The sequence below is a fragment of the Pyxicephalus adspersus genome, chromosome 9 (genome assembly GCF_032062135.1).
Source record: "Pyxicephalus adspersus chromosome 9, UCB_Pads_2.0, whole genome shotgun sequence".
Classification (NCBI taxonomy): Eukaryota; Metazoa; Chordata; class Amphibia; order Anura; family Pyxicephalidae; genus Pyxicephalus; species Pyxicephalus adspersus.
This window is the reverse complement of record NC_092866.1, coordinates 47,787,518-47,815,416: the sequence shown is the minus strand read 5'-3', so window position 1 is coordinate 47,815,416 and position 27,899 is coordinate 47,787,518. Positions and strand designations below refer to the sequence as shown.

The 27,899-nt window shown below is 38.6% G+C and overlaps 1 protein-coding gene across 4 annotated transcripts in view; it reads right to left on the bottom strand.

Annotated features, from left to right (window-relative positions):
* Positions 1 to 265: 265 nt before the first annotated feature.
* The window catches only part of BBOX1 (gamma-butyrobetaine hydroxylase 1), a 64,823-nt gene continuing 37,189 nt past the window's right edge, over positions 266 to 27,899 (bottom strand). For all 4 annotated transcript variants that reach the window (XM_072421829.1, XM_072421828.1, XM_072421827.1 and 1 more), the window contains exons 4-8: positions 26,894 to 27,092; positions 11,318 to 11,423; positions 4,792 to 4,988; positions 1,663 to 1,829; positions 266 to 546 (exon numbers count right to left, since the gene is read on the bottom strand). In XM_072421829.1, the coding sequence (XP_072277930.1) occupies positions 386 to 546; positions 1,663 to 1,829; positions 4,792 to 4,988; positions 11,318 to 11,423; positions 26,894 to 27,092 (830 nt within the window). In that variant the 3' untranslated portion in view covers positions 266 to 385. The remainder of the gene's footprint in view (positions 547 to 1,662; positions 1,830 to 4,791; positions 4,989 to 11,317; positions 11,424 to 26,893; positions 27,093 to 27,899) is intronic.

Sequence of the window (27,899 nt, the reverse complement as noted above, 5' to 3'; positions counted from 1 at the left end):
CATGAACTGTAATTCACTTGCTGCCATGCACATTTGACAATTTGACAGTACATAAGCTTGTACAAGACTGAAGGTAAACTAAAACATTTAATTAGGTGTGAATGTGAGCTGAAAATCAAATGAATTTCTTTACATGTGAAAAGGCTACAAGGCTAAGCCTCCATGGTTGGTAACATTAAGTTAGTATTCCAACTGTACTATAGTTTCATAGATATGTTACCTATAAATAAATCATCCAATGGTAAAGGCAAATACCAATCTCAGGTGTGCTATGCCTTTAATGTTTATTGATACCAATACAAGAAATAAAAGTAATTTGTTGTAAACATAATTTATTGTACTTTGATAAGCATTAATAAGAATTGTTTAGATCAGAGTGTTTAGATCAGTTTGGGGGTTGCAGCTTGGCATTTAGGGCTCTCAGCCTGGACATCACGACATCCCAATCAAGGTAGGAGCCCTCTAGGTGACGTGAGACTTCAGCTCCTGATTGGTAGCTCCTTCGCCCATGCAGAATCCTCCAGTTGTCAAATGTTACCACTTGGCCTAAACAAGGAGACATTGTTAGAATTTGAACATGAAATAGTATTATTTTTACATATTTAAATAGACCCTGTTTCCAGGCCATTTATTTAAACAACAAATCTTACCATAGGGTGGTTTGTGCATTTAAAACGTTAGATATTTAAATGTTATATATACATGTTAAATATATATAAAAACCAGAGAAAACCCATGCAAACACAGGAAGCTGCAAATTCCATGCAGATAGAGACCCGGCTGAGATTCGAACCTGGGACCTAGCGCTACAAAGGGCAGAGTGCTAACTTCTGATACACCAAGCTGCCCAATCCACTGTTTTTAAATATCAACCACTGATACTCCATTAGTGGAATTTCTTTAGCATAGGTCACTTCCTCGCAACAGGTCATAAAATTGGGTTACTTCTACAATTCTTTGTTTTTAGGGACAATTTTTTTTGTGAAATTACTTAAAAGAATTCTATCATTACAAGAACCATTCTCTAACATAGCAAAGGTTCCCCCTTTCTTCTTCCATGCCATAGCCGGCTCCTCTTCAGGGAGTGTCTAACTGCTGGCTGTGGTGGTCCAGCTATTCTGTCACTCACCCTCCGGCACATGGTATGATTCACTTACCTTTACCTGTGTAAAGCCCAGTGAGACCCATGCTGTTTTGTCTTCTCTCTTTTCTCTGACCCTCGCCACATTTTCCAGCACCATCACCTTCTTTCAGGTTCTTCCTCATGTCACCCAATTTTGCACTGCTCAGGCACGAGAGCGAGTGACATGTCTTCCTCCAATGTGAATAAAGCATTGAGCATGTGTGATATGGAGCACTTTTTATATTTACATTAGAGTCTCTTGATCATGCATGTCCAATCTCAGGCATGCACAGAAGGAGCAGTGTGCAGCCTCCAGGGATATGTGATGTATATACCCAAGGAGGCTGCAGGTTTCCCCTTCAGTCTTTACTGCCACAGAAGTCATGATAAAGGGGGAGGAGTCCTCTCCAAAAAAGTAAAGGATATCCACTCCTTTACATAATGCTAAAATGTGATGATAAATGGATCCACCCCTTTACATAATGCTAAAAGGTGATGTGATGGAAAATAATAAATAAAGAATAAATAATATGATTTACCTGGTTTCATTTTGAAGCAGAATGTATTCTCTGGACTATTCATAAGACTGACAAACTCTTTTAATGATGAGTAAAAGGGCTGAACCTTCTCTGCTGGTATGTTGAGTACAGAGTCCCTTGTTGCATTGTTAAAATTAATTCTTAAAAGTTCGCCATTTTGATCTAGCCTGAAAAAAGCAATAATATGTTATTAAACATTTTCTTTCCACTTCATTCTATAACACATTCATTTAAAAGTCTGTTGTATTTCAACACAATAAAAACAAAGAACACAATACAAATCATAAAGATCGCAGTAGGATAATGGGTGGACAATCCTTTCTTAACCTACATAATCATCTTGGGTGAAAACCTAGAGCGTGTACAAAGTTTTCATAATGTTGTTCAAATTAAAACTGGATATATAACATAATATCATATGTCTCTGATATGCTTATTATAGAATAAGAGAAAGTACAAATTTTCAAAGAACAAAGGATTTTAAGTTCATTACTCATCATGTTAAAAATCACATGAATAGAAAAAAAGAGGTCTATTTATTTTTTTTTCACCCAAGATCTACCCAACATTTACCCAAACTACACTACTACCTACCCAAACTACACTACTACCTACTACTACCTTTTTTTCATATTGCATTCCATTAGAACATGGTGAAAAATGTGTGAATTTTGGGCACAATTTGGGTAAATCTGGATATAGGAGAAAAAGTGGAAAGATAGCGGCTCTTTATAGCAGAAAATAAGTCTAGCATGACATAAAACCTTTTATTTCAGTTACTAAAACATATACTTCTTAGAAACATAATTGGTAAAAGAGGCCATGGCAATGTTTAACCATGACTTTATAAAATACTCTCAAAAAGGAGTCCAAGATGTGGGTCAGTACTGTACTTATGGTCTCGCCCAATGCCTTTCGCCCTAAACGGGCTTCCTCAGGGGATTGCCAAGACCTTGGTATATTGACCTCACCAGAAGAAGGTGGAGGAGTACATTCAACCCAGAAAATGTCACACAAAGCGGGAAATGACTCGATTCGAGATTTTGGCTGGCTATCTTAATGATGTAATAATTATTAATTATTCCAGTTCTAGTAGATGGTTTGGACAGCTGCCACCAGCTTTTTTCCCCCATACCTCCTCACATAACACTTAGGACGATTCTTCCTTATACTCAGAAGCACTTCTCAATTAATCTATAAGATCTTCTTTGGAATACCCTTCCCTATTTTTGATAGTATTCTTTACACTCTTTACAAGATTCAACACAAATCTTCTGAGGGTGAAGATATATAAAAAAATAAAACCGCAGCCAGTGTACATATTTAAATCGTAGATACCTCCATAAGTACAGTACTGACCCACATCTTGGACACTTTCGTGAGAGTATTTTATAAAGTCATGGTTAAATATTGCCATTGCCTCTTTTACCAATTATGTTTCTAAGAAGTATATGTTTTAGTAACTGAAATAAAAGGTTTATGTTTCTATCCTTCTAGACTTATTTTCTGCCATAAAGAGCCGTTATCTTTCCACTTTTTCTCTTATGTACTATTGGCTCGGCAACCACTCTAGTGATATTTTCTAACCTCATCACTGCGGAATTGGCTTCCTCTCCTTCTAAATCTGGATATAGAGCTGAACTCTAGATAGATATAATCAATGAATGGAGCGCTGAATTCATTTTTTTTAATCTTTTATGACGCAAAGCAGTGTGCAATCGACTTTTGCAAGCTCCTGTACAGCGGAGCTCAGGCAAGAAAAAGCAGCACCAAAAACTAAACAAAATAGTGGCATTGCAATGTGCTAAAAAGCAAAACTCAGATAGGTGGAGAGAACAGAATGATAGAAGGATGAGGTCATCAGTCGTCTGCTTATCCTTTCCCTGTCCAGTTACAGACTGGAGGGGAGACATGACTTTTAGGTATCACCCAAATGAATTTTGGGTCCAATTCACATCTATACAAGGCTGTGAACAGTTCACATCTGTGTGGTCTATTTTTTGCTTATAACTGCACTGCATCTATGTAACAATGGTACATGGGGTACCACACGTTGCTGTGGTGAGGTCCATCAGCAAAATAGTTTGGGTTGCCATTTAAAATGTGTGACATCCTGCAAACCAAAGCGTCTGGTGCAATAACGTGTGGAGTGCCTCATCACACATATATGAACCTGACCTTACTTACTTTATTATGTTACTTGTTATGCAGTAATTATGCATATGTTAAATTTTACTAAGCTGCTCTGCATCAGTAGCACACAGAAGAGTCAGACCGCTGCTCTCACACAGACTTCACCAGTAGTCCGGGTCTCCAATATCTAAAGGGGCCTCTTTACTGTATAACAATCAACAAACGCTCATGATTCCAGAGCAGCATTTATTATTTAATTACTATAGAGGGGGTGTGTTGGACTGCTGCACACCCAGACTATCATGTTCTTTTTAGATCAGCGGTCAACCTCTCCTGCATGCTGCTGATGAAAAGCAGCTGAGCACAAACATACCATAAAACATCATAAAAAACAACATAAAACAAAACATAACACAAAGAATTAAAACATACACACAAACACATAACATAAAAAAATTGACATATCCTTTACTTTTTATGTAGCCAGACTGTAGGATGCCGACCAAACACACTGGTTGATCGCATTGAGGTTACATTTTGCACTACCATCAAATCAAATGCAAATGTTTTAGAAAAGAGGGCATTCACAATCAATGTTTGAGTAATAATTCGAATGAGCATTGATCAGGAGTTCCAATTTTTTGCCTGATTGATACCTGACTACCAATAATCTACCTCAGTGAGAGGAATTCAGTGCTACTGGTGGTCAGAGCAAGAAAGAAGCAAAGAGGACATTGGCCATGCAAAGAATGGGACTGGTGGATAAACTGGCAGTACATGATCAATATCAATATATATATATATATATATATATATATATATATATGTGAGTGGGTGTTTTCCAAATAGATTTAGTTGTGTGCCTGGATTTCATCTTTAAATGATCTGCTGTACAATTTTCATCCAGCGAGAGGCGATCTTTCCCTTTCTCTCTGGTTCTTGTCTTTTGAGTGAGGACACACTACTTCTAATAGGAATATGTGTGAATGAGCTTACTCTATTATTCGCTGTTTGGACTGCAGAGAAAAATCACAAAAATCAATTCCGGTGTCTGTAAAGTCAATCTGTGTAGACGTCAGGATTCTGAATGCCTCCGGATTCTGCTCTCGGAGTTTGTTGCAGACATGAAACCCGTCTACCACTTCGCTCTCACCTCCAGTTTCAGATTGTTTCAAACAGTGAAGAAACTGTACCTGGGAAATGGAAAATATCAAAGTTAATTTATAAATCCCACAGAAACTGTTCTACAAAGTTCACACATGTCATTTTATATATTCATATCATCCATGATATAGTCAATTCAACGTAAGCTTTGGAGCCAGTACACTTAATGTAGAGGCAATTTTTTTCTTTTTTTTTTTTGGTTTTAGATCTTTTTTTAGTTGGAGAAATTGGAACTCCTGGGTTTTTACTGCCTTCTAGAGTTCCATTTTTGCACGTTCACAACACCATACATATTGTATATATATATATATATATATATATATATATATATATATACTCGTATATCCATATATACTATGTTACCAGTATTTTTTGGAGCATAAGAAAAGGTTAAAGTGGAATGTAATTTTGTAAATCATTAAATGGCCTGGTTTACTAAAGCTCTCCAAGACTGGAGAAGATAGACTATCATAGGTGACCCTAGGTGATCCAGCAAACCTGGAACGGATTTCTTAAAAATCATTTGCTATAAGTTGGTAAATGTTTCCAGTCCTAGACTAGATCCATTCTAGGATTGCTGGATCACCCAGGTTCACCCATGAAAGTCTCTCTTTAGTTTTGGAAAGCTTTAATAAATCAGGTCAATAGGGTCAAGTGTCTTGTTGATCCATTTGATATTCAGGAACTTAGGAGACCCTATCACAAACTTAAAAAATGAAGGGAAAAAACATATAAATGATAAAAAAATGACTAGTCATTTCCTTGGCACTGCCCTCTCCAATATTGCATAGAGAGGCATCCACCTCCTTTGGGAGTGTCCAATTACTCTCCGTGCTGGCCCAGCTTCCTTACCCTTCCCCTTACTTAGTATAGCAGAATACTGTATAAAACAGCCATTCTCAGCCAGGATTCTGTTGAAGGCTAGGCTTCCTCCAGAGGTTGCTCTTCATCAATTCTTGAAGGGCAAGCAGTATAAGTACCTATATTTGACCTGGTATATAAACCCTTTATAACAAAATTTTGTTATAAAAGAACGCAGCATAAAGAGTTGTTGAAGAAGAGAAGAGGGCTGTTGATAGGAGGAAAAAGCAGAGTGACAGAGAGATGAGATCATCAGTGAACTGCTTATTGTTTCTCTGTCCATTCACAGGGTTGGGGTGGTAAGGAGACTTTTACCAGAAAATAACTGCAACGGATAAAGATCAGGTCTCCATCCTCGCCAAGCATGGCTATTCTGAGAGGCTGTGACCTAGTATAAGCCTCTTGCAATCCCTGTACAGCAGAGCTCCAACCAAGAGAAAGTCAGGTGTGATGTGCTGTGTAAATCTCACGTCTGGATGGTCAGAAACAGAAATCCCTTTGGCAAGTAAAACAACTTTAATATATGTACTTCATCTGTATAATTATCTTATATAGTTTAATATTAGTTTGCTTGGAGTTTACCATTAACTATTAAAAAAATCAAATAAAATCTGCTTGTTCTGTTTATTTATTCTGCCCCCTTTTGATCACTCACGGTTCTGCAGACAGGGGCAGATGCATTCAAGCAACTTTTTTGTAAAAGCTTGTGCAATGAAAAAAAAAAGCCCTACAAGGATGATTTTCTGAATCTCATTCAATGGCAGTAAACACTCACATATTAATGAACTGCATGTGGTTGCTGGTTAGTCCTTGATGTTTATATTGTCTGCTCAGTGTAATCACTGTTGTGGCGTTGTTTGTATTTAATAATGTCTGCATTTTTAATATACCATAAACCACAAAATAATGGCAACATAAAAACTTCAGCCAGGGACGTCATCTACGGATTTACGGTCCAAGTGAATCCATACAGTTGTATTTGCATGAAAGGCTGAGAACCGGACGGGGTTTCTGAATCCTATGGGTGTATGTAATCCTTGGCAATGCTTTTGCGTATGACCTCAGGCACATCTGTTCTCATGTATACAGTACTCTACCTATGTTTTTACTTTGAACTTTTATAATGCTACCAATTAACAAAATGTGTGTTATTAGAGAAAAGGCAGAATGAGTTTTCAAGAGGTGTTGTGAGTGTGGGGGAGAAAGCCAGAAAGCAAAATTCTATCAAAAAATAACAAGATAAAAACAAATAGCCTAATAAAGATAAAATAATGAAAACAGATTTTGATGCAACATTCATCTTTAAGCTAGGGATGTCGCTGCAGTACATTTGTATGCCACTAGATGTCCTCATTCTGATTGCCAGCATTATTTAACTCACTTTCTTCTGAGCCCTGATTATTTATGAATTCACTATAGTACAGTGATACCTCAGCTAACAAAGATAATCATTCCAGATTCATACTCGTTAGCCAAAATCTTTGTTAACCGAAACAAAACTAAAATACAGCTTACAGTGACTGCAGTTTGTTATCGCACATCCATAAATGCATTCGTTAGCCAAAGCCGAAACTTAGTGGAATAAAATCTTTGTTAGCCGAAAAATTAATTAGCAGCGTCACTGGTTAGCCGAGGTATCACTGTATATGAATGAACAGTGATAGAAGTAGCAGTATGGAGATCTCTCTGTCAAGTTGCTCCTTGTGCTGCTGCTCCCTCTTGCGCTCCAGCCCTGCTGTATAAGTACCACAAGAGGCTGATACCGGGTTCTATTCAGGTTTCTGGTTTAGCTCTATGGACAATTTTGGGAAAATTGTGCCTTTACCATAAATACATAGGCTATGTACACACACAAGATCACTGGAGCTAAGAATGATCTCTTTCCAGTGGCAGATGGATGAATGAGAACTACATACACAGGACCATTCTGTTCTAAGGAGAGGGGAGGGAGGAGGAGAAGCAAGTGGCATTACACTGTGCTCTACTCCCTAGGAGTGAATAGTGGATGAATGACAAATCAGGAACGATCGCTGTTCACTCCAATGGAGGAGAGCACAATGAGGTGACACTCACTTATCCCCCTCCTTCTTCTTAGAACAGAATGGTGCTGTGTGTACAGTGCTCATTCATTCATCTAATGCATGCAATAAAACACCCCAGCATTTCTTTAGAAGTGCAATGCTCTCTGCAGATATCTTAACAAACATAGACCTAAGGAGACTTCAGGGATGCCTTACGCCCTTCAATATTCTACCATAGAGGTCTGGGTGAGGCAGTGAGACAATTACAGGAGGAGGAATGCGTATGCTTTTGTCCTCAGAAGCCAACTATGGTTCCACCATTTTGTTGCAGAGCCACGCCAAGCAAGCACTGCTGTCAGCCTTCCTAGCACAGGCCAAATTGTTTCTCACCGATTCCATTTCATACCAAGCAAGGCTTGTGATGACATGGGCCATGCAAGGTTAGGGATGGCATGGCTGACCCAGGCACTCTTTTAACCAGAAGAGTTTCTGGTCACTTTAGGTGGTCATACCCTGCCTGGGCTGGTCTGGAATAAACTCCTGCCTGAAAACTGGCTAAATACATGGCACTTGAACTAGAATTCAACTTAACCATTCTGCTAAGGTTGCATCAAGGCCATTCCATAAAACCATAAATGAGGATCTGTGTTTGGCACAAGGACAGGGTCTGGGTAGCTAATTATTCGGGAATGTGTGCACCGAAGAAGGTATCCATAAAAAGTGACAACTATGCTGGGATTTGATACAATCCCTGTGGTGTTCCTGCTGGATCATACATTGCGTGGCATCATAGACCAAACATTGAAGGTACAGCAGGAAGAAAAGGTGGAAGACTTCTTTTCTGCTGACTCAAGACCAATTTGACAACTGCCTTTATTCTTGTAAGGTAAAGTCAGCAGGAGGATGAAGAAAAATAACAAAAAGGATAAAAGTTGGGGTACTAGAGGAGAAGATTAGAGGTGTTTTCAGGACATCCTACCCCTCTTAAATCCTTAGTGCTATACATGGGTGGACGGAGATTATTGAGGACCACACTATCTCAGTGATGCCAAAGATTTGGTGTCCTTTGCTGTAGGCAATTTGTGGCATATAGGTCCTATACAAGGGGAACATGGTTAATCTACTGGCACCAGAGGGACATCGAAATGTTGCAATTGGATGGGCACTTTGTGGCTCATTTGATGGTGTGGAAGAACTTTTTTGGCTACATTCCTGGATGGTGTCAGTAACAGGTCTGGTGACCAATATACATTTGATCTTTAGAGCTATAAAAGGAGGTGCAGAGCCACATTTAGGCGTATTTCTAGCCACAATGGCTTGGTTCAGCTGCAGGCCACACACACAGGCAGAATCTTACCACCAGATTTACAACTAAATTGGAGCTGATGGGATGGTAATGGGATTATAAGGACACACTAAGGAGTAAGGAGCAATGAGGCCAATTGGTATCCATGCTGTCTAGGGCTTACAGAGTAGACCCTACACCAGACTTTTTCAAGCTTTTTATCATCGGAAAACCCTTGAAAAATGTTCAGGTCTTAGGGAACCCCTAAAATAACAATACCTGCAGCTCACATTACATTAGTTTTATGACCAGTGGGAAGAATGACTCTTACATTGTAGGAAGACTGTCACCCTTACAGCCAAGATCATTGGTGTCAATAATACTTAAGGGGTACAAATCTTTCAAGGATCCCCACACAACCTCTGGAGGATGCCTATTTGGGAAATGGTGACCTGGAGCCTCTATCTTGCCCTACAACCAGTCTTAGAGGGCTTTCAATGCAGGAGGAGGTTGTGTTACAGAAAGGCAAACCTGCCTGCCTGTCTCCTGACAGCGTGGAACATGCTTTTTAATAGTTTGTAATAATTACCAGTCCTTGATTACCAAATAATACACAACCCTTGCTGCAGATATTAAACATCTTATTGTCACTCAGTCCCTCAAAAATTGATATCTGCCATCTGCCACTTCAAATTGATTATTCCGGTGCTCCAGCACAGTCGGCACACAATTTTCCACAGCTGGACTAAAGCTAAAAACGTCAAATTTATTGCAGTAGGGTAAATCCGGTTATGCCTCGGGGATTGTATCGTAAAGGTGTCACACAATTTTTTATGCAGCTGTTCCACAGATGCAGGAACCTAATGTTTGCATATGATAAAAAAAAGTTTTGCTGCTAAATTCAGTGCTCCGGCACTCAAAAATATTTGTGGCTATTGTCTTTCAGATAATAAACTTATGTTTCCTTTTTCCTATGAAGCAGTGAATCTGACATTCACCAGACATTCCTAAACATTAATAAAATCTTAATTTTTATTACATGAAAAAAACTGCCCTTCCTGCCTTGTGGCATAAAAACCTGCATATACACTATCTAGCTGAAAAAGAATATATATGGACATTTTATTGCATGAAAAGCGTAATTTAAGAAAAAAAAACACTGGTCTCCCTCACACATGTACAGCTATTGATAATTGTGCTGTTGATAATTCATATAAAATGATGAAGATTCATACATGTAGCTGCACCCAGTTGAGGTCAAGGGCAATTTTGTGGGCTGTTCAGCTGTACCCCCGGACCACCCAGATTGAAAAAAACTGTGCTGGTTCACTCATTGTGGGTGTTAAATGTACGTGTGGATGTTAATGTGTCCCACGTGTTATATTCCTGATGAAGCTGTATTTTTCCAAGAAACACGTCAAAGTACATTATTTGTAACATGGAGATTACAAATACATGTACCTTTTTGTGATATTTTGTAAATGTTTTAATACTTGTATAATATATGATTTTATTTATTGTATTGTTCATTCATAGTTGAATGCCTAAAAAGTCCCTGTTGTTGGCCAAAATTGTGTTCCGCTGTCTATTATGGCAGTGGTCCCCAACCTTTTGGAACCCACGGACCAATATATGCAGGGACTTCCGAACCACGCATGCATGGGGTGCTGTGTGTCACTCATAGGGGAAGAAACTTTCCCCAGAGTGACGTCATATTGCCAGAATCTGCCAGAACCTGCCTACTGCCTGGGATGTCTCTGGAAGGCATGGTCCGCGGCTCCCCTGACCAGCTGGGGGGTGCACCGGCCAGATAGAGTGTTACCCACACATCAATTAAAAAATGCTACATCCCATAATACAGGGGTCCCCAAATGCCGGTCTACTAGTATGGCAGTGGTCCCCAACCTTTTGGAGCCCACAGACCACTAAATGCACGGACTCCACACGGCGCATGCGCTGGGAGCCATGTGTCACTCACAGGGGAAAAAAATTCCCTAAAGTGATGTCATGATACCAGAACCCACCCACTCCAGAGACACAACCTGCCCACTGCCCTGATCCTGCTATGTCTCCAGGAAACGTGGTCTGTGGCTCTGGCCGGTGCACCCCCGCAGTGAGGTCCTTCTCCTGACCCAGCTGGGGGTATTACCTCACACACTCAAAAAGTAGACTCAAGTAATACAGAACTTACTCCAGGAGGATACTGGAGAGCTGGATAATCAGTGTGCAGACTTAATTTTCCAGATGTGTAGGCCACGTTGTTGGCATCTACTTTGTCTTGAACTTGCCAAGTATACCTGTAATATAGCATACATTATTATATTACACAAAACTGTACTCTAATATATTTTTAGCATTCACAAACTGCACAATATTATGTATATCTCATCCTTATTTCAATCCTCATTCCACTTCAATCCTTATCTCATCCTCATCCAATATTTTATTTTGCACAAGTACCTTGATTTACTTTGTAGAACACAGAACATCCAAACATGGTCTGCTAAAATGACTTATGAGTCTTTTTGTTATAAATTGTAAAAACATTTCCTACATTTATGCAGATTTGCCAGTAAGGATTTGGTTATACATTTAACCTGCACGTTTATTACTATCACAACCATGTAGATTTATAGAAATTGTTTAGATGTCAATACCCGTAGAGAAAGGGAAGCAACCATTAATGTAATACTAGACAATAATGTACATAGCATAAACATTGTTAAAAGTGAACTCAAGGCAAAGAGCTAAACATACAGATTAAATACATATATGGGAGCTGTTTTACATGAAAAATATTTTGTGCTTTTGGCCAACAAGTCCTGGGCTTTATACAGCTTTGTTAAGCATCACAGCACTGTCTCAAAAGGCAGAAGATCTGGAGGCAAAAGACCGATTACTGCATGTACTCAAGTATAAACCGGGATGTTTATAATACTAGGAACACAAGATGGTGAAGTGTAAAGTGAATGGGAAACTCTTGCAATCTAAAAGTTTGCAGCACTTTACATAAGGACACAGCACAATCTACTAGAGGCCTACAATAGTGCACATAAGAACAGTGAGTGGCTAAAATTCAAAAACTTCACTTGCTTTTATGCCATATGAGCAAGGTAATACAATATTTACAGTGATGATTTATTGAACAGGGAATATAGGGTTGGCTCTTTTATGTGAAAACACAAAGAGAATGCCAGGTTTACTAAACAGCCAATACAACCACCTCAAAAGTAAAGAGCGAAAGGTAAAAAGAGGTAGATTGTAAGTGTACAAATGCCCCCAGTACCTTATTTCCTATTTTTGTGATTGGTTCACTGATTTTGTAAATTGTCTCCTGCAATAGGAATATAATTTTTGATGAAGTTTCCCAAGGCTTGACGAGTAAAAGGATGAAATTTTCCCTGGCAGTATAATGTCTTTGTGTTTGGCAATCCATAAAGAAATACCAACCAAGTATTTTTCAAGAACAGACAAAGGTAGGAACATGCAACAAAGCTTGTTTCAATCCTTGTATATAGTTCATCCTGAGGATTGTTGTATACCTAACAAAGATGGAGTTATATTTTAAGGTTTCATATAGCAATGACAGCCTCTGTGCAATATGATTTCTACCAGAGTTTCTCTAATAAAAACATTGGTCAAAGATTTAGCAAAAAGCTACAACAGGTATTGGCAAGTGGCATATAATAAGGTTTGTTAGACAATGATCAGGTTTTCCATAATTCTTGGTCACATTCTCCTACACCACTATCTTTGATATGAATACAATAGAATTATACATCCATGAACACCAAGTAACCTTTTAAATACATTTTCAACATTAAGAAGATAAAATGCCACTTGTTCCTAAACTTTCAGTGAGTGGAACATAGGATGAATATTCATCTTTGAAGTTGCTGACTAGTTGTAATCACACAAAACTCATGTTACAGTAGAAGTAACATCCCGACATCCTATTCTTATTTAATGGTATTAAACTCTGACCTGAACACAGAACATCAAACTTGTCTACTGTACTATAGTCTCAACATAACGAAAACAATTTATTACAGGTGTTCTGACTTTTCTGGATAGATTCATACATGGCTTAAACTGGACTTTGACATCCGAATGTATCTGTAGGTACACAATGAAACCATTTTCCAGATGTCTACATGGCTGGCTTGTTAGAGAACCAGGAAAACCTGACCACAGTAATGGAGACAGGTGGTAGGTTAAGTGGAAGTTTTGTTTTTTTCCAATGTTCCTTTCTCCCGGTGTTTAAATTTTTTTCAGGACTACATTTCGTCTGCATTCTTCAGCACTGTTGTCCATGTTTTGTCTTCTTCATAAGCCTGGGCTAAATTAAAGCAGCATCATTCTATCCACTCTTGTAAGCCCAGGCTGTCATGAACACATTCCCAGGAGGGTTTACGGGTACATTGGTCTGGACTTAATGAGCTGCAGCTTTGAGTCTCGGGTCTCACGCAATAAAATGTGAGTGTCGTTCAGTGCTGCAATAACTACTGCCCACTGATGAAAGGGGGCAAGAAAATAAATGACCCATTATGTTACTAGACAAAAAATAAGACAGTTGGAATTAAGATAGGTTGATAGGGAAATGTAAAAAAAAGGTTCCAATGGGTTCAAAGTACTGGGCATGGAGGGCTTGATGTTAAAGATAGGCTTGAAAGGATACCCCAGTCATGTTCTCAAAACAAAATTACACATGAACAGAAAAAAAACTTGTGGGCAGGACGGTTTATTGTGAAAGGGACAAGCAATGTCAATAATATAAACTTACCTACCTGTTAAAAACCATTTCTTCAATGTACACTGTGCTACGCATGCACAGTTCAGTGAATGCTAAGTATAGTAGTATACCCCTGGCTGGCGTGAATCAATCACCTACAGAAGATGCAAGGGAGTTATATCATTCTGGTCTGGCTAATCAAGATAGCCATAAAGGTGCCGCCAGAATTGTTTCTTCATTTGTCTTTGGTGAGATCAGAAGAAATTAATATTGGTAAATAAATCTTCACCAGTCTTGGAGAGCTTTAATAAATCAGGCCCAATGTTCATCATTATTACAGCAATACTGCCTTTAGCCTCCACCAGGAGCACCCATGACAAGGTTACATTGAAAGAGAATACCAGTTATTATGTTAAGGAAAGGTACTGATTAAAAAATTATAATGAAAACAACTTATTAAATTAGGATAAAACTGAACTCTGGAATTAGCATACATTATCTAACTACAAGAGGCATGTCTAGTCTTGGTGCTTTTGGAGTATTGATCCAAGGTCTATATAGTAATACAGTGTTATGTTTTGCTGCAGCTTCCTGTATTTAAGACCGGGTAGTGTTGCTTTTTCACCATGGCAGATGGACTGGTCTTTTTACCGCCCTCTCTGTAGTTTTCTGCAGTAAAACCTGTAGTGGGACGAATTGTTGGCTCCCTTCCACAGCTCTGCTCCTTGCACGGGTTATATACGGCCCAGTGGTGATTTGGGTTTGCAAATACATTTGGTGCTTACAAAGGGGACTTTTATTCTTTGTGCTATTGAAGAATGTATTTAATGAACGTTTCTGATCCTAGAGTTCACTTTTAACATGAAAACGCTTTTTAAGACATTACTGATTAGGTTTACATATGCCTTAGTGATTAAATCAAGCAGTGATATACGTCTGTATGAATCATACACTGAACGTTTATCAGGCTTTAAAAGGACTGAAAAGTGTTTACCAGGCTTTGAAAATTGTTGTCATATGTTATGATTAGGCATATTTTTTTTTACGTGCACACATATGTTCTCTATCCATACATTTGAGTATAAACCTTCTTTGTTGAGATGTCTACTGTATAATCTCATAGTTTATTGAGAAATTGCTGATCAGGGAGTTGTACAGAGTCCTGCTTTTCTTCACTTACAGAACCTCCAGTACACTCCAATTCTCATTCATCTCTTCTGTATTTAATACAACGTGACCTCTTCACCTGTAGCGCAGACTCACAATGCACATCTTGTACTTGCTCTCCAAGAAGGTGCAACTTTTACACTCATACAACTCATCTTTCTGTTTACATTGAAAGTAACAGCCTCCCCCATCGATCCTCATAATGACCTTCCAAACATTATGTTGACCTCCACTAGTCTGACCCGTACATATTTGACCACAAAAAACTCAATCCAGTATTCTTGTCCTAATCCACTAAGGACCACTGTAAAGTTCTGTAATTTAGTTTATGATACTGATAACGATATAAGAAATTTAATTTCTAGATTATTAAAACTAGAAACATGGGAGGCTCACTGAGATCTAGGTATATATACAGTATTGTGTAGAAGAATTTTGTATGTGATGCCAAATTCAGAGGAGGCATGAGGTACCTCAATTTTCCCTACAAAAGGGATTAAAGGGCCAGGATAGGGCCATGAGTATTTGAGTTGCAGCAGATTTGTGGCAGAAATTGAGGATAGAGCTGAAGCATGAGCTTGATCATAAAAGGGCAACTGCCTTTGAGAGGGGGTGGCTGGCCCGGCCTGATGCCAGGTGCTGGGAGTGCCCAGGAGGTCTCCAAAGTTTTAGGTCTCTGGGATCACCACCTTTGAAGATGATGTAATTCTCGCCCACAATCACCATTCCATGCTCCCATATACATACATCTTTAAAAGGTGTTCAATGCTTTTGACTCTTGAAATCAGGTAAAGCTTCCATGGCCCTGTCCAAATCCCCAGTTAGGAAAATACATCCATGAATATCATAGTCAGCCAAAATCAGCCAATAGCTTCGTAGAGATGCAGAGACATCATATTGGGGGAAGCGGGTTCCACACATATATATATATATATATATATATACACTATATACACACACACAGGAACAAGGCGTCTTGTTCACCACATTATGTATTTATTGGATTTTTACCCAACTTTTACACACATATTTTGTTCATTAGTATGTCTTTCGTGTGCGTGACATTTTGGTTTTTGTTCACTGATTTTTACGATCCTTTAATAAAGAAAAAGTTTGCAATTTGCAACAAACCAATTATAAATACCATTTTCTATACTTATTATGCAATCACGTATTGTCTAGAGTGCACATCTGAACCAGTGAAGATTTTCACCCCGACACTCCTTGGATCCAGGAATGCTAAGGAGGGGAGTGTGAGGAAGAAAGCACACAAAGTGGAGAATGAAAGACAAGATCAATTTAAAAAGAATTTGCACACAGCAGGAATTCTGCTACTGCTATATTTTGTCTTCTCCCTTTTCTGTCCAATGAATCATTATTTGTCATTTTGGCTTGTCCAATGTCACCCTTCTGTAAACACAGCTCAATGAATTGACCTAGACTGAGTCATTCTTAAAACTCAGGGGATGCCCTTGACTATACTACAGTTGTTTACACGAGATCTTTGTGTATAGTATCACTTTTAGAGCCAGAAATGTCCTAGTAATAAAACACAAACAACTTCTGTCATCTCCCACTGGTTTAAATAAGAACATTTGCTTTGACTGCATTTCTTTGATTACGATCATATTGGGCTCATCAACTGTTCTAGTGGAAGACATTAACACGACTCATATGTGGTCTAGGAGTTATAACGGGGAAGGAAACCTTCTTGATGCTATGCTCTAATCTGGAAAGAATGCAGAATTCCTGCCAAAGCAACTCTGGCGAATCCCCCCTCCTTCTCTCCCTACTCTCCTTGCAGTCTATTTAAATTCTAACAGACAAAAATTTCGACCATGTCCATTGCACACATTGTTAGTCTTCAAATTGAGCCGGTAAGCACAAGAATCAACGCAAGCTCAAGCTTTACTATCTGCATCAGAAAACTCCTCTACTTTGGCTGGGATTCCCTGGCTGTTCTGGTTACAGCGGTGAAATGGACTGAAGGTTTTTCAAGCAGACTTGGCAAGAATGCTTTATGATTAAATTACACATGATCAAGGGCCAATCCATTCTAGATGTGCTATTAAAAAAAAAATAATGTACTAATAAAAATTATATAACTTGTTTTGCTGCTTTAAGCACATAAAATAAGGGAAAGCTTAATAGGCAGCTCTGCTTCCAAAGAAATGCTTAAGGAAGAATTTTCCATGATTGATGGCAATACCAGCAAGGGAAAGCTTTGCACGGATCAGGATCAAGATATTGGAAAGTTTAAAGGTTTAGCACCTTTAGAACGTTCATATACCTAGAAAAGTACATGGTTCATAGGAACCAACTGAAACGTTTACCATTCCAGGCAATTTATTACAGTGGGTCTCATGTAAAAAGCACAATGAAATAAATTCCTGCATTGCTCAGTGAGATTAACTTGTGGATTCAAATAAAAAAAATATCTATCTATCTATCTATCTATCTATCTATCTATCTATCTATTATTATTATTATTATTATAATAATCTATCTATTTATCTCTTTTAATATGTTAACTGTAGAACACAATTACAATATTGAACAGAAGCATGCTGCCATCTACAGGTCTCTGTAATCTGAAACTATTATTTTTAACAAGGTTTTCTTATTATTAGGTTTAAACAAAATTTTCAGATTGCTTGTGATCACTATGTTACAGCTGACATAGAAATAATATGATCGATAATCCATTGTAACTGTTGGTAAAAAATCTTTAGTAGGGACTAAAGCTGTTGGTGACATCCAGGTTTTACAGCTAGCAGCCATAGAAAGTGTCAGCTGGTAGCTGTCAAAAAAATAAGGTTTACAAATGTATTTTCAGCTCGCAGCATTATGCTGTGGCATGAATATACAGTGTATACATATTGTGGGAAGGAAGCGGTTATTGGTGTGACGAATTGAATATCAAGGTTTACTTCTAACGATCTTTATAACAACATCATTTTTCTTTGTGGCATTTTTGTTTAAAAAAACACAATTGATTCAAAATGTGTTGTGCAAGACTTCTGAAAACTGTAAATGTTTGTAAATCTTTAACTGCAGGACCAATTATCCTGTTTTCAGATTTTTACGCACATGCTGGAATGCAAGGATAATTGGTCAATTGTAATTGTTAATATACATTTAAGCATTTACATATTATATACATCCACTAAATCAGCTTTAAACAAGTTGTCACTGATCTTTGTAGCTGCAGGCACTGTGGATTAATGGAGTAATTCATCTCTAATTTTTACAGCAGAAACACTTAAACTTTCATTTCATAAACCCAACTAATCCGACCAGCTTTTTTTGTAACTAAGCACGAAGCGGGTTGTACACCTACTCTATGTTAATGACTGGAAAGCTGGTGGAAGTGGGTGGAAAACGGGGAAGTAGAGTGCCAAAATGGATCTTTGAGGAATAATTTCTCCACATGTCTACATGTCTACAACTATAGAGGTCAGGGAGTTTTGATTCAAGGGGTATAAAAATGAATGTAAAGAATAATCTTCTTATTAATATTTTTAATATCAATATAAAAAATATTATTAATAAACTGTTTTTATAAAGTGCTCAGAATTGATGTGCATTAAATAGGGGTTGCAAATGACAGACAGATAACAACAATGACACTATAGGAGGCGGAGAGGACCCTGCTCAGAAGAATTAATAATCTAGAAGGTGGTGGAAGTAGCATGCAATAGGAGATTGGGGCAGTACTAGAAAAGTTATGGAGCCATGCGTGAGATGAGGTTATAGGTGAAGAAGTCATTAGTGCATCAATGGAAGAGCGAAGAGAGTGGCTAGGGGTGTATTGGTAAAAATACGAAAATAATTGAATGCTCATAACCTGTTCACAGTTTTACTGAAAGCAGTCAAAATAAAAAATCTCCAGGTTAAGTATGACTATCTTACACATTTACGTGCAGTTAAGTCTACATACTGTTTATCCTTTTTGTCTGTTCCTCTTTTAACGTAACACAGTCCTCATTAATTTGTATAGACTGAATTGTGTACCAAATTGTAATTCTTAATGTACCTTGTAACAAGTAACTTCCTGTGTTAGGACACAAGATGAATCAGTCCAGCACACATGAATCGCTTATTATACAGTTTTCAGCAGTACATGTGTTTCCAATCTGTCTGTCAGGACACAGATGAGCCTCTTTGTAAAACTAATCACTGCCTGCTAAGATACACATACTCCTCTTTGCTTTGCTTGGGGAGTTATCGCCTTAATAATAATAATGATAATAATAATGTGACAGGAACTTGTTTTTCCAAACCTAAACTTCAGCCCTCCATGATTGTAATGGCTTTTCTCCTGTACTGAAATTGGTTTCGAAGCAAACTATAAGATTTTTCACAATGTACATTAGAAGCTGCAGTATTTCACCATTTTTCCTGGCTGATGGACATCTAGTATTATTAAGGGTAGGTTCAGACCAGCCTTGGGATCGAGTGTTGACTGGTTCTTTGCCAGCTGCTCGGTCACTTGCACATCAGCGCTGGTTCCTAAAGTACCAGTGCATGCACATTTAACAGTTGGTAAGCGGTACTGCACAGCTAACTGCCCCCCTCCCCATTAATTCTCTATGGGGCTGCTATGGGGAAAAACTGTTTGTACCATCTCTTCCAAGGCAGTTAACTGGCATGAGGAAGCGGTAACTGCACCGCAACCTCATGGCCAGTTTGAACATAATATTGGGTGTTTTACTGTTTCTAAACCACCCTTTAGTTTATTTTATTTTGGTTCTTTCAATTATGGAGGAACAGCATCTCACATGTGTTTTACCCAGGGTGGTCTGCATGAAAATAGAGTGTCTCCGACCACCCACTTCTCCAAGCTAACATCCATCCATCAAAGCATTAGACTCTGGTCTGTGATGGTCTGTGTAGCCACTTTGCCTAAAACATTTCCCACCCTCATCCTTGGTGACTTTAATGTTGCAGTGTATGACCCCATAAACCGCCCCACACACATCGCTGGACACACTTAAGACGAGATATTTTCTAACCTCTGCAACTTTACCCACCTGGACAACTCACCATTTTCCGATTCTGATAAGAACCTAACCACCTTCAGCCTATCTAGATCCTGCCCCCCTTTACCACATCCCAAACCTGGTCAATGGCAGAGACATATCTGTAACCTTGACCACAGCCTATCCTCAAACTACCTTACGCCCCCAACCCCCACGCTCTCTAAAATAACATCTCAAGATAAAGCCGCTACTCAGTCCAACCACGCTCCTTCTCTGGCTCTGGATAAAGTGGCCCCTGCCACCTTCCGCTTCCCCCATCCTGCTATCCTCTGACCCTGGCACAACAATCAGCAAACATTACACAAGACTGTGTGTGTAGCTGAGCGCTAGTGGAGGCCTCAGCGCTGACTTCATGGAGTACAAAGCCGGGCTACAACACTATAACACTGCACTCAATGTGGCCAAGCAAAATTATTTCTCTGCTGTCATATCCTCTCAAGCTTCCAACTCTTAAACCTTTCACCTGCTCCCCCCACAACTACCTTTTCTGCCCAAGACATAGCCACATACTTAAGAGATAAAATTGTCAAAATCAGACATGATGTCTCTGCTCAACCATATCCATCCCTTCCACCTGTAAATCACCATTAACCCCCCTCAGCCCTGTTAGTTTGGATGAAGTCTCCTCTCTTCTCTCATCATTTCTATTTACTATCTGTCAGCTAAACCCAATTCCCTCGGATCTACTTCGTGACCATTCCTCCACCCTTGCCCCCGCACTAATTCAATTATTCAGCCTTACTCTTTCTACTGGTATCTACCCTTCCACTTTCAAACATTCAAACATTCCACTTTTAAACATCTGACTCTTTGTCTTGGTGTCACCTTCAATTCGGCCCTCTAATTTACCCCCCATATTGAGAATATTTCCAGGTTCTGTCACTTTCACCTGAAGAACATCTCCAGAGTCCACCCCTACCTGTCCCCAGAGACCACCAAACTCTTTGTACACGCTCTTATCATCTCCTCTCTGGCTTCCATTTCACCTTAGAATCAAATTCAAGCTTATGTGTTTTGCCTTCGAATCCCTCAACAGTTCTTGTCTCAATTAACTTTCTGACCTGGTCGAAAAATACTCCCCTAGCTGCTCTCTTTGCTTCTCTAATGACCTACTACTGACTTCCTCACTCATAACCTTATCACATGGCTCCAAGACTTTTCTAGAGCTGCCACAACTCTCTGTATTGGTCTTCCAGATCCTTTTCGACTGGCTCCTACATTCTTCACATTTAAAAGAGCACCCAAAACCCATCTTTTCAAACTCGTCTACCCGTCTTCTTTTGTCTCTTAAAACTCTCACTACTTACCAGAACTACATATCTCCCCTCCTTTTGTGTGATACTTCCCCCACCTACAAGATTGTAAGCTCTTCTAGGCTCTTCTCCTCCTGTGTCACTGTCTGTATCTGTCTGTCATTTGCAACCTCTATTTAATGTAAAGGGCTGCATAATATGTTGGCGCTATATAAATCCTGTTACTAATAATATTAAAAACAAGTGTTTAATATTACCTGAAGTTTCATGAGCAGGATAATGAGGAGGGAAAGGAAGTACTAGGGTATGTAACATATAATTATGAGTTACTCAAGAGGAACCGCACCAGCTTACAGAAAAAAAGGTAAATAACTGGGCAGCTTGTTTGCTCAGTTGCTAGAACTATTAGTCAGCACAACACTAGGGACACTTACATTTTCGAATCGTGGCCAGACCACACTTGGAGTCCTTAGTAACCTTTCCTTAAAGGAATCCTGGGGTTCCATAAAACCCTGTGTGAGAATGGCTGATTTCAGGCATTCAACGAAGGGGATTTACTCTAATGTTAAAAAATTGCCAATCTCACTGCCCATGCTTGAGATTGGCACTTTTTTAACATTGGAGGAAATTCTCTTCTGCAAATGTGCATCGCCCAATCTTGGGCTTACGCAGTACGAGTTCGAGTTATGTAGGTAGAAGAACCTGGAAGAAGAGGAAGAAAATGGACATGCCCTGTGTCCAGCCTGCACAGAAGCGAAGAAGGAAGACAAGAAAACGAATGACCGACAGGACTCAGATTGCAAAGGGATAGACGGCTTTCCACTTATAGGTAAGTGTTATTTTTTTTTTTTACTGGTAGTTCCGCTTAAATTGAAAACAGTGTATGTTCATTCTTTTGGAGAAAATTTGGTATTGCTGTTCTTCAATATATTTAATGTGAGGTTTAAATAATTTAGAATGGTTCATACAGTTGTCATTGCATGCTTGTGTAGGAAAGTAATGTAACAGATGTATCTGCCAGGACTTGGTTTTCATGAATAAAATGCACTTGATATTTCACATATGACATGGAACGGTTCCATTTGGCTTGCCAATGAAAATACCGTACAAGGTACCCAGTTCATCATGTAGTCTCATTTCCATCAGGAATTTCAGCAATGAATACACATCATCTGACAAATTCCAGACGTCAGTAAACATAGAATGTTGTAAGACTTTAGTCATAGTTGAGCTAAGAACTCTTCTTCATGGCTCATTCTAATTGACAGGAAATGTCTTTTGATGTGAATATTGGAACAGTTGTTAAAGTGAACCTGACCTATGTTAGGAAAAGTGCTGAAGTTCAGATAACTTGTAATTTCTAGAAGTAGCTGTGTTGGTTCTCCAAATAATCCCTGTGAAACCCCTCACATACTGGGCTCTGTCTTGGACAACATCATCGCTCTTTTTATTAAACCCTGACCTTTCATGGTGCTAAGCCCCTGTCCTGGTCAATTAATTGTCAAATGGGTGATAGATGTTGTGGCACTTGACAGCTAAATGGTAGAGGTGCAGCTTAGCTTAGGAAGGTGGAAAAATAAATCTTGAAAGTCAAAACTGTGTGTCCAACCGGGGTTTAGAACCAAGTGCTAAGGTTCCACAGGGTCACATTATTCAGACCCTTCATGGGGTCCCATGGATCACTTCTTTTTGTTTATACCAAAGTGCCACTTCAGCACTGTTTTTATCTTTAGCACTTTTTATGTCTAGTTTTCAATATACCAAAAAAAAATGTTTCTGCACTCTCTGTTCTGGTCCAGTCCAAATTTATTTTACTAATGTGAAATTAAATTTCATTAAGCCAGCCGAGAGAGATTGACTCATCTGGAAGAGTATCATTGATACAACAAAATTTAAGGCCACCGTTCACCGGAAATTGTAATATTTATCGTTATGTTTGGAAGGCTTGTCAGGTTCAGGCCTGCCTTTTATTATTATTATTATTATTAACCAGCTGAGCGATAAGCCCGACCTTGGTACGGGCTTAAAATAGTTACAACTATCGATAAACCCAAACTTTTCTCACTGTATGAAAATACAGTGAGAAAAGTTCGGGTTTATCGATCACTTACCTGGTCCCGCTGCGATCATCCATTGTCGTGTTCCAGCGTCGTCCTCCAGCGTCGGGTGCCCTCTCCGGGAAGAAGAAGCCGGCCGGCGGAGAAGAGGAACCCTTCCGGCTTCTTCTCTCTCCGTGCGTGTACGTTGGCGCGTACGATGACGTCAGCGCGTGTGCGGGAAATTCAAATTGAAAGTCATTCAAACACATTTTGTATTGGATTGAATACAAACTCCTGCATCCAATCCAATACAAAATAATTCAAAATAAATACAAAGTATGTAATTGGTAAATTCAAACTCTCATTTTGTATTGGATTGGATACAGGAGTTTGTATTCAATCCAATACAAAATGAGAGTTTGAATTTTGTTCTCATTTTGTATTGGATTGAATACAAAGTCCTGTATCCGATCCAATACAAAATAATAGAAAATATATTTATGTGGTTTTGTCTATAGGTATGTGACGGACACTAGGGAGGTGTTTTAGAAAAATATATTACTATACAGTATACCGAATTATCGCATTTTCAGTATTTTTCATTTATTTATGTATTCTTGTTTAAGCTGATTTTTTGTGTCTTTTATTTAATTTTATTAAACGTATTTTTTTTTTTTACATGATTGTGTGTTTCAAACATTTTTTATATTCATGATATCTACTAGAACCCTGTTCAGACATATTTCTGTAAGTTACAGGTCTACAATTTAAAAAAAAAATTTCATGAAAAACAGTGTAACGCTTTTGGAACAGAAATCTAGACCTCAGTGTAACGCCCAGGTGGTTAATAAACAGGATTTATATAGCGCCAACATATTACGCAGTGCTGTACATTAAATAGGGGTTGCAAATGACAGACTAATACTGACATTGATACAGGAGGAGAGGACCCTGCCCCGAAGAGCTTACAATCTAGGAGGTGGGGGAAGTGCCTTGGGATCAATAAATCCTGCACAGTTCCCTTGCTGGCCAAAGAACCAGCATCTGCACATTTGACAGCTGGCAGCAGTGAGCTGTACTGTACTGCTCCCTGCTGCTCCCAATATTTTCTATGAGGCTGCTGTGGGAGAAAGTTACATGCACCATATTCCACAAAGTTTGAGAGAAGGGGGTTCCTTGACATAAAGTGGTAAATACACTGCAACCAATGATAAGTTTGGTTGAAAAAAGACATCGGTCCATAAAGTTCAACCACTAGGGGAATAAACATATATCAGAAAAAAAACCCTATTGACATACTTGATTCAGAGGATGGCAAAATAAAACCCTAGTTCAATTTGTTCCAGCAAGGGAAAAAATTCCTTCCTGATCCCATGAGACAATCGGATGTTCCCTGGATCAATAGTCTCTGTTGTCATAGCCTTATTTTATATTTTGGATAACGTATTGGGCCCCTTTAAAGGTATAGACCTTCTATAAATAAACTTAAATGCTGAAAAAAATGACAATATTTTTTAGAACTTTTTGTAAAGAAAATATAGCAATACACTTATTTCCAGTCATTTTGAGTTGATGCCATTTCCAGTATATAAAGCAGCATGTATAGCTAGATGATGTCATTCAAAAGGATGCTAATCCCATAACTCCAATTTCATGGACTGCCAGTCTAACATTTTATAACTACTTTTCAAAGACACTGTAAATATTGAATAAATCTGTGCATTTCCTTCGGACATACTGCGTCTGTTTCATTATAGCTGTTAATAATAACCAGGTCTGGAGCCCTCTTAATATGAAATAATATTTTCCTAAAGCTAATTCTTTGCAGTTGTATCAGATAGATGCATGTACAGTATCCTGATGAATTGACAAAGCACTCCAAGTAAAATTATTATACCATCTTCAAAGAGTCCTAAAATAGAAACCTTTCCATCATGTAATAAAAAGTATTGCTCTTTCAAGCACATTATGGGTCTGACGTTGCAGAGTTTTAAATTTGCAGAAACTTAACATGCCTGATGTTCATATTGTTTGCTTATTGTAATCATTTGATTTATTATTTTTTTCAATGATGGGGCTCAGGAATAGATGGGGGTAGCTAGTTTAGTCAATATGCACATTTACCTAAAAGTATCAACATCTTCAAATTGACAGCAGCAGTCCAATGGCTTGCATAAGGGCATAGGGTCCTAGGAAGTTTTGGATCAAGGTATTTGTATGTATTAGGCTATATGCATAGCACATCCGACAAGCCATGGTCTGTCCAGAAGCACCAATTAACAACATAACTGTGTCTAAATGTTAAACTTCAGATTTAAGTTAATTTCAAAATGTTTGTGTTGTTTGAAAAAGCATTATAGATTATGGATATTATAAATGAATTCTGGTTCTGTTACATACCCAAGCTACGAAGAAAAAGATAACTCTCTCTCTATCTCCATTAGACACCCTTTAGGCTTGGTAAACTACATAATTGAACCGCATGCTGACCTTCCTTTCCCAGACGCTCCCTCTCAACTGCATGGGATCCACTTTGTGCAAGTGTTTGCACATGGTTGCATTTGTATTGAAGTGCAGTTGTGGCCTGGGCCGAATTTCCCACAAGGCCACCTAGGCTGTGACCTTGAAGGTATCATCCTTCTATCTCCATACCATTCTTCTTTACTTCCTCTCTTTCTTCTCCCTCCCTCTTTTTCCCCTCCCAATCTCCTTCTGTCTTTTCGCTTTCTCCTCCTTCACTCTCTCTCCCCTCTTCCTCCCACTTTCTTCTCCCCTTCTCCCTCTCTCTTTCCCTGTCCCTCTTTCTGTCTTCTTTCTCCCTTCCATGTTCTCTCTCTTCCCTCTCCCTCTCTTTATCTCCTCTCTTTATCGATCTCTGTCTTTTCACTGTTTCCCTACCTCTCTCCCCTCTTTCTTTAATTTTCTCTCTATCTTTTGCTACCCCTTTCGTCTTCTCTTACCCTCTCTATTCCTCATTCTTTCCCTCTCTCCTCCTCTTCCCCTCTTTACCTCTCTCTCTTCGTTCCTCCTATCTGTCTATTCCCTCTCCTCTCTCCCTTTTAACTGTCTTTTGTTCATGTGCAACAGCTTGCATTGTGTGTTTTGTGTGTCAGCTTAAAAAAGCTTTTATTTGTTGGACAGGGGTCCTGGCTGGCCTAGGGAAGCAAAAAGTATAACGATGCAGTTTTTAAACACAAAGTCTGAGGGGCACCCAAGCTACTGTGATTGCCTAATTATGATAATTAATTAGGCTCCAAACTTTTCAGTTTGAGCAGCCAAAGCACCTGGGATTCATTATATTCATAATATTATAATAATAATATTTAAAATAATGCAAAGTAGTAGTAGAGCACAGCACTCATTGCACTAATGACCTGTAAAAAAAATTAATCCATTTGCCCACCTAACAACCAATTTTAAGTTTTGTTTTGCAGTACAGGTTAGAAAACTACCTGATTTGTTATAATATGCATCTCTTTATCTTTTTATCCTTTGTTACTATCAATTAATATGGTAAAATCTATGAATAATTACCCGTAAAAGGTATGTCTCATGTATCCAATCCTCTTTCCAAGTGTCACCAATTCTCCTTGTTTGACAGGGGCACCATCCAAGAGAACAATTCCCACTTTTCTCAAGGAGCACAACCAATTGTAGGCAGTCTGGTCACAATTTAGAACATCTTTGTATGAAAATGTAGGAATTTTCAAGGCACTACCCCAATACTCGTGCTCTGTAAAGACAGTACATAAAAAGAAGGTTATATTGTTTATATTATTGTAGTAAATTATATTATATTAGATACATATAATTATTTATTTAAAATCAACTTTCAAGGTGTATTTTATTTTCTCATCTTTATGGTTAGTTATTCCCCTTCACAGTTTTTTGCTTGCCTATACTCCTTTGGTACAATTTTTCACGTGTATTTCAAGCTGGTGATTTGTTGTGCTTGTAATTTATTAGACACAACAGACTTAGAGTTATGCTGCTATCTTAGCAAACTGAGGTAATCACTCTGCAAGGAACAGTTCACTTAGCACGGAGGTGAAGCTCCACCTCCTCTATCAAGTTAAGTGATTCGATATTCATTTGAAAAGTGAATTTTGATCTAAGCTAAGTGAACCATCCCTTGTAGTCCCACAATTGGCATTGTTAAATAAACAGTCTCAACTTTTCTCATAAAGTCAACTCCTACAAACCCGATTTGTCAAAGAGATTTTTCAGTAAATTAAAGTAAATGACGTGAAACATTAGATCTGATTTAATAAATCTCTCCAAGACTGATGAAGATACCATGAAATAGCCTAGGTGATCCAACAAACCTGAATTTAATCTGGTCTAGGATTTAAAATGTTGCCAACTAATAGCAAATGATTTTAAAAATGTGGGTTTGTTGGATCTGGATGGGTTTGCTCGATCACCCATGGTTCTCCTATGATCGTCTAAATTCTCCAGTCTTGGAGAGCATTAATAAATCAGGCCTAATGTAAACATTACGTTTGCAAGAAATACCTAATCTTTAACAGCAGTTAAATGG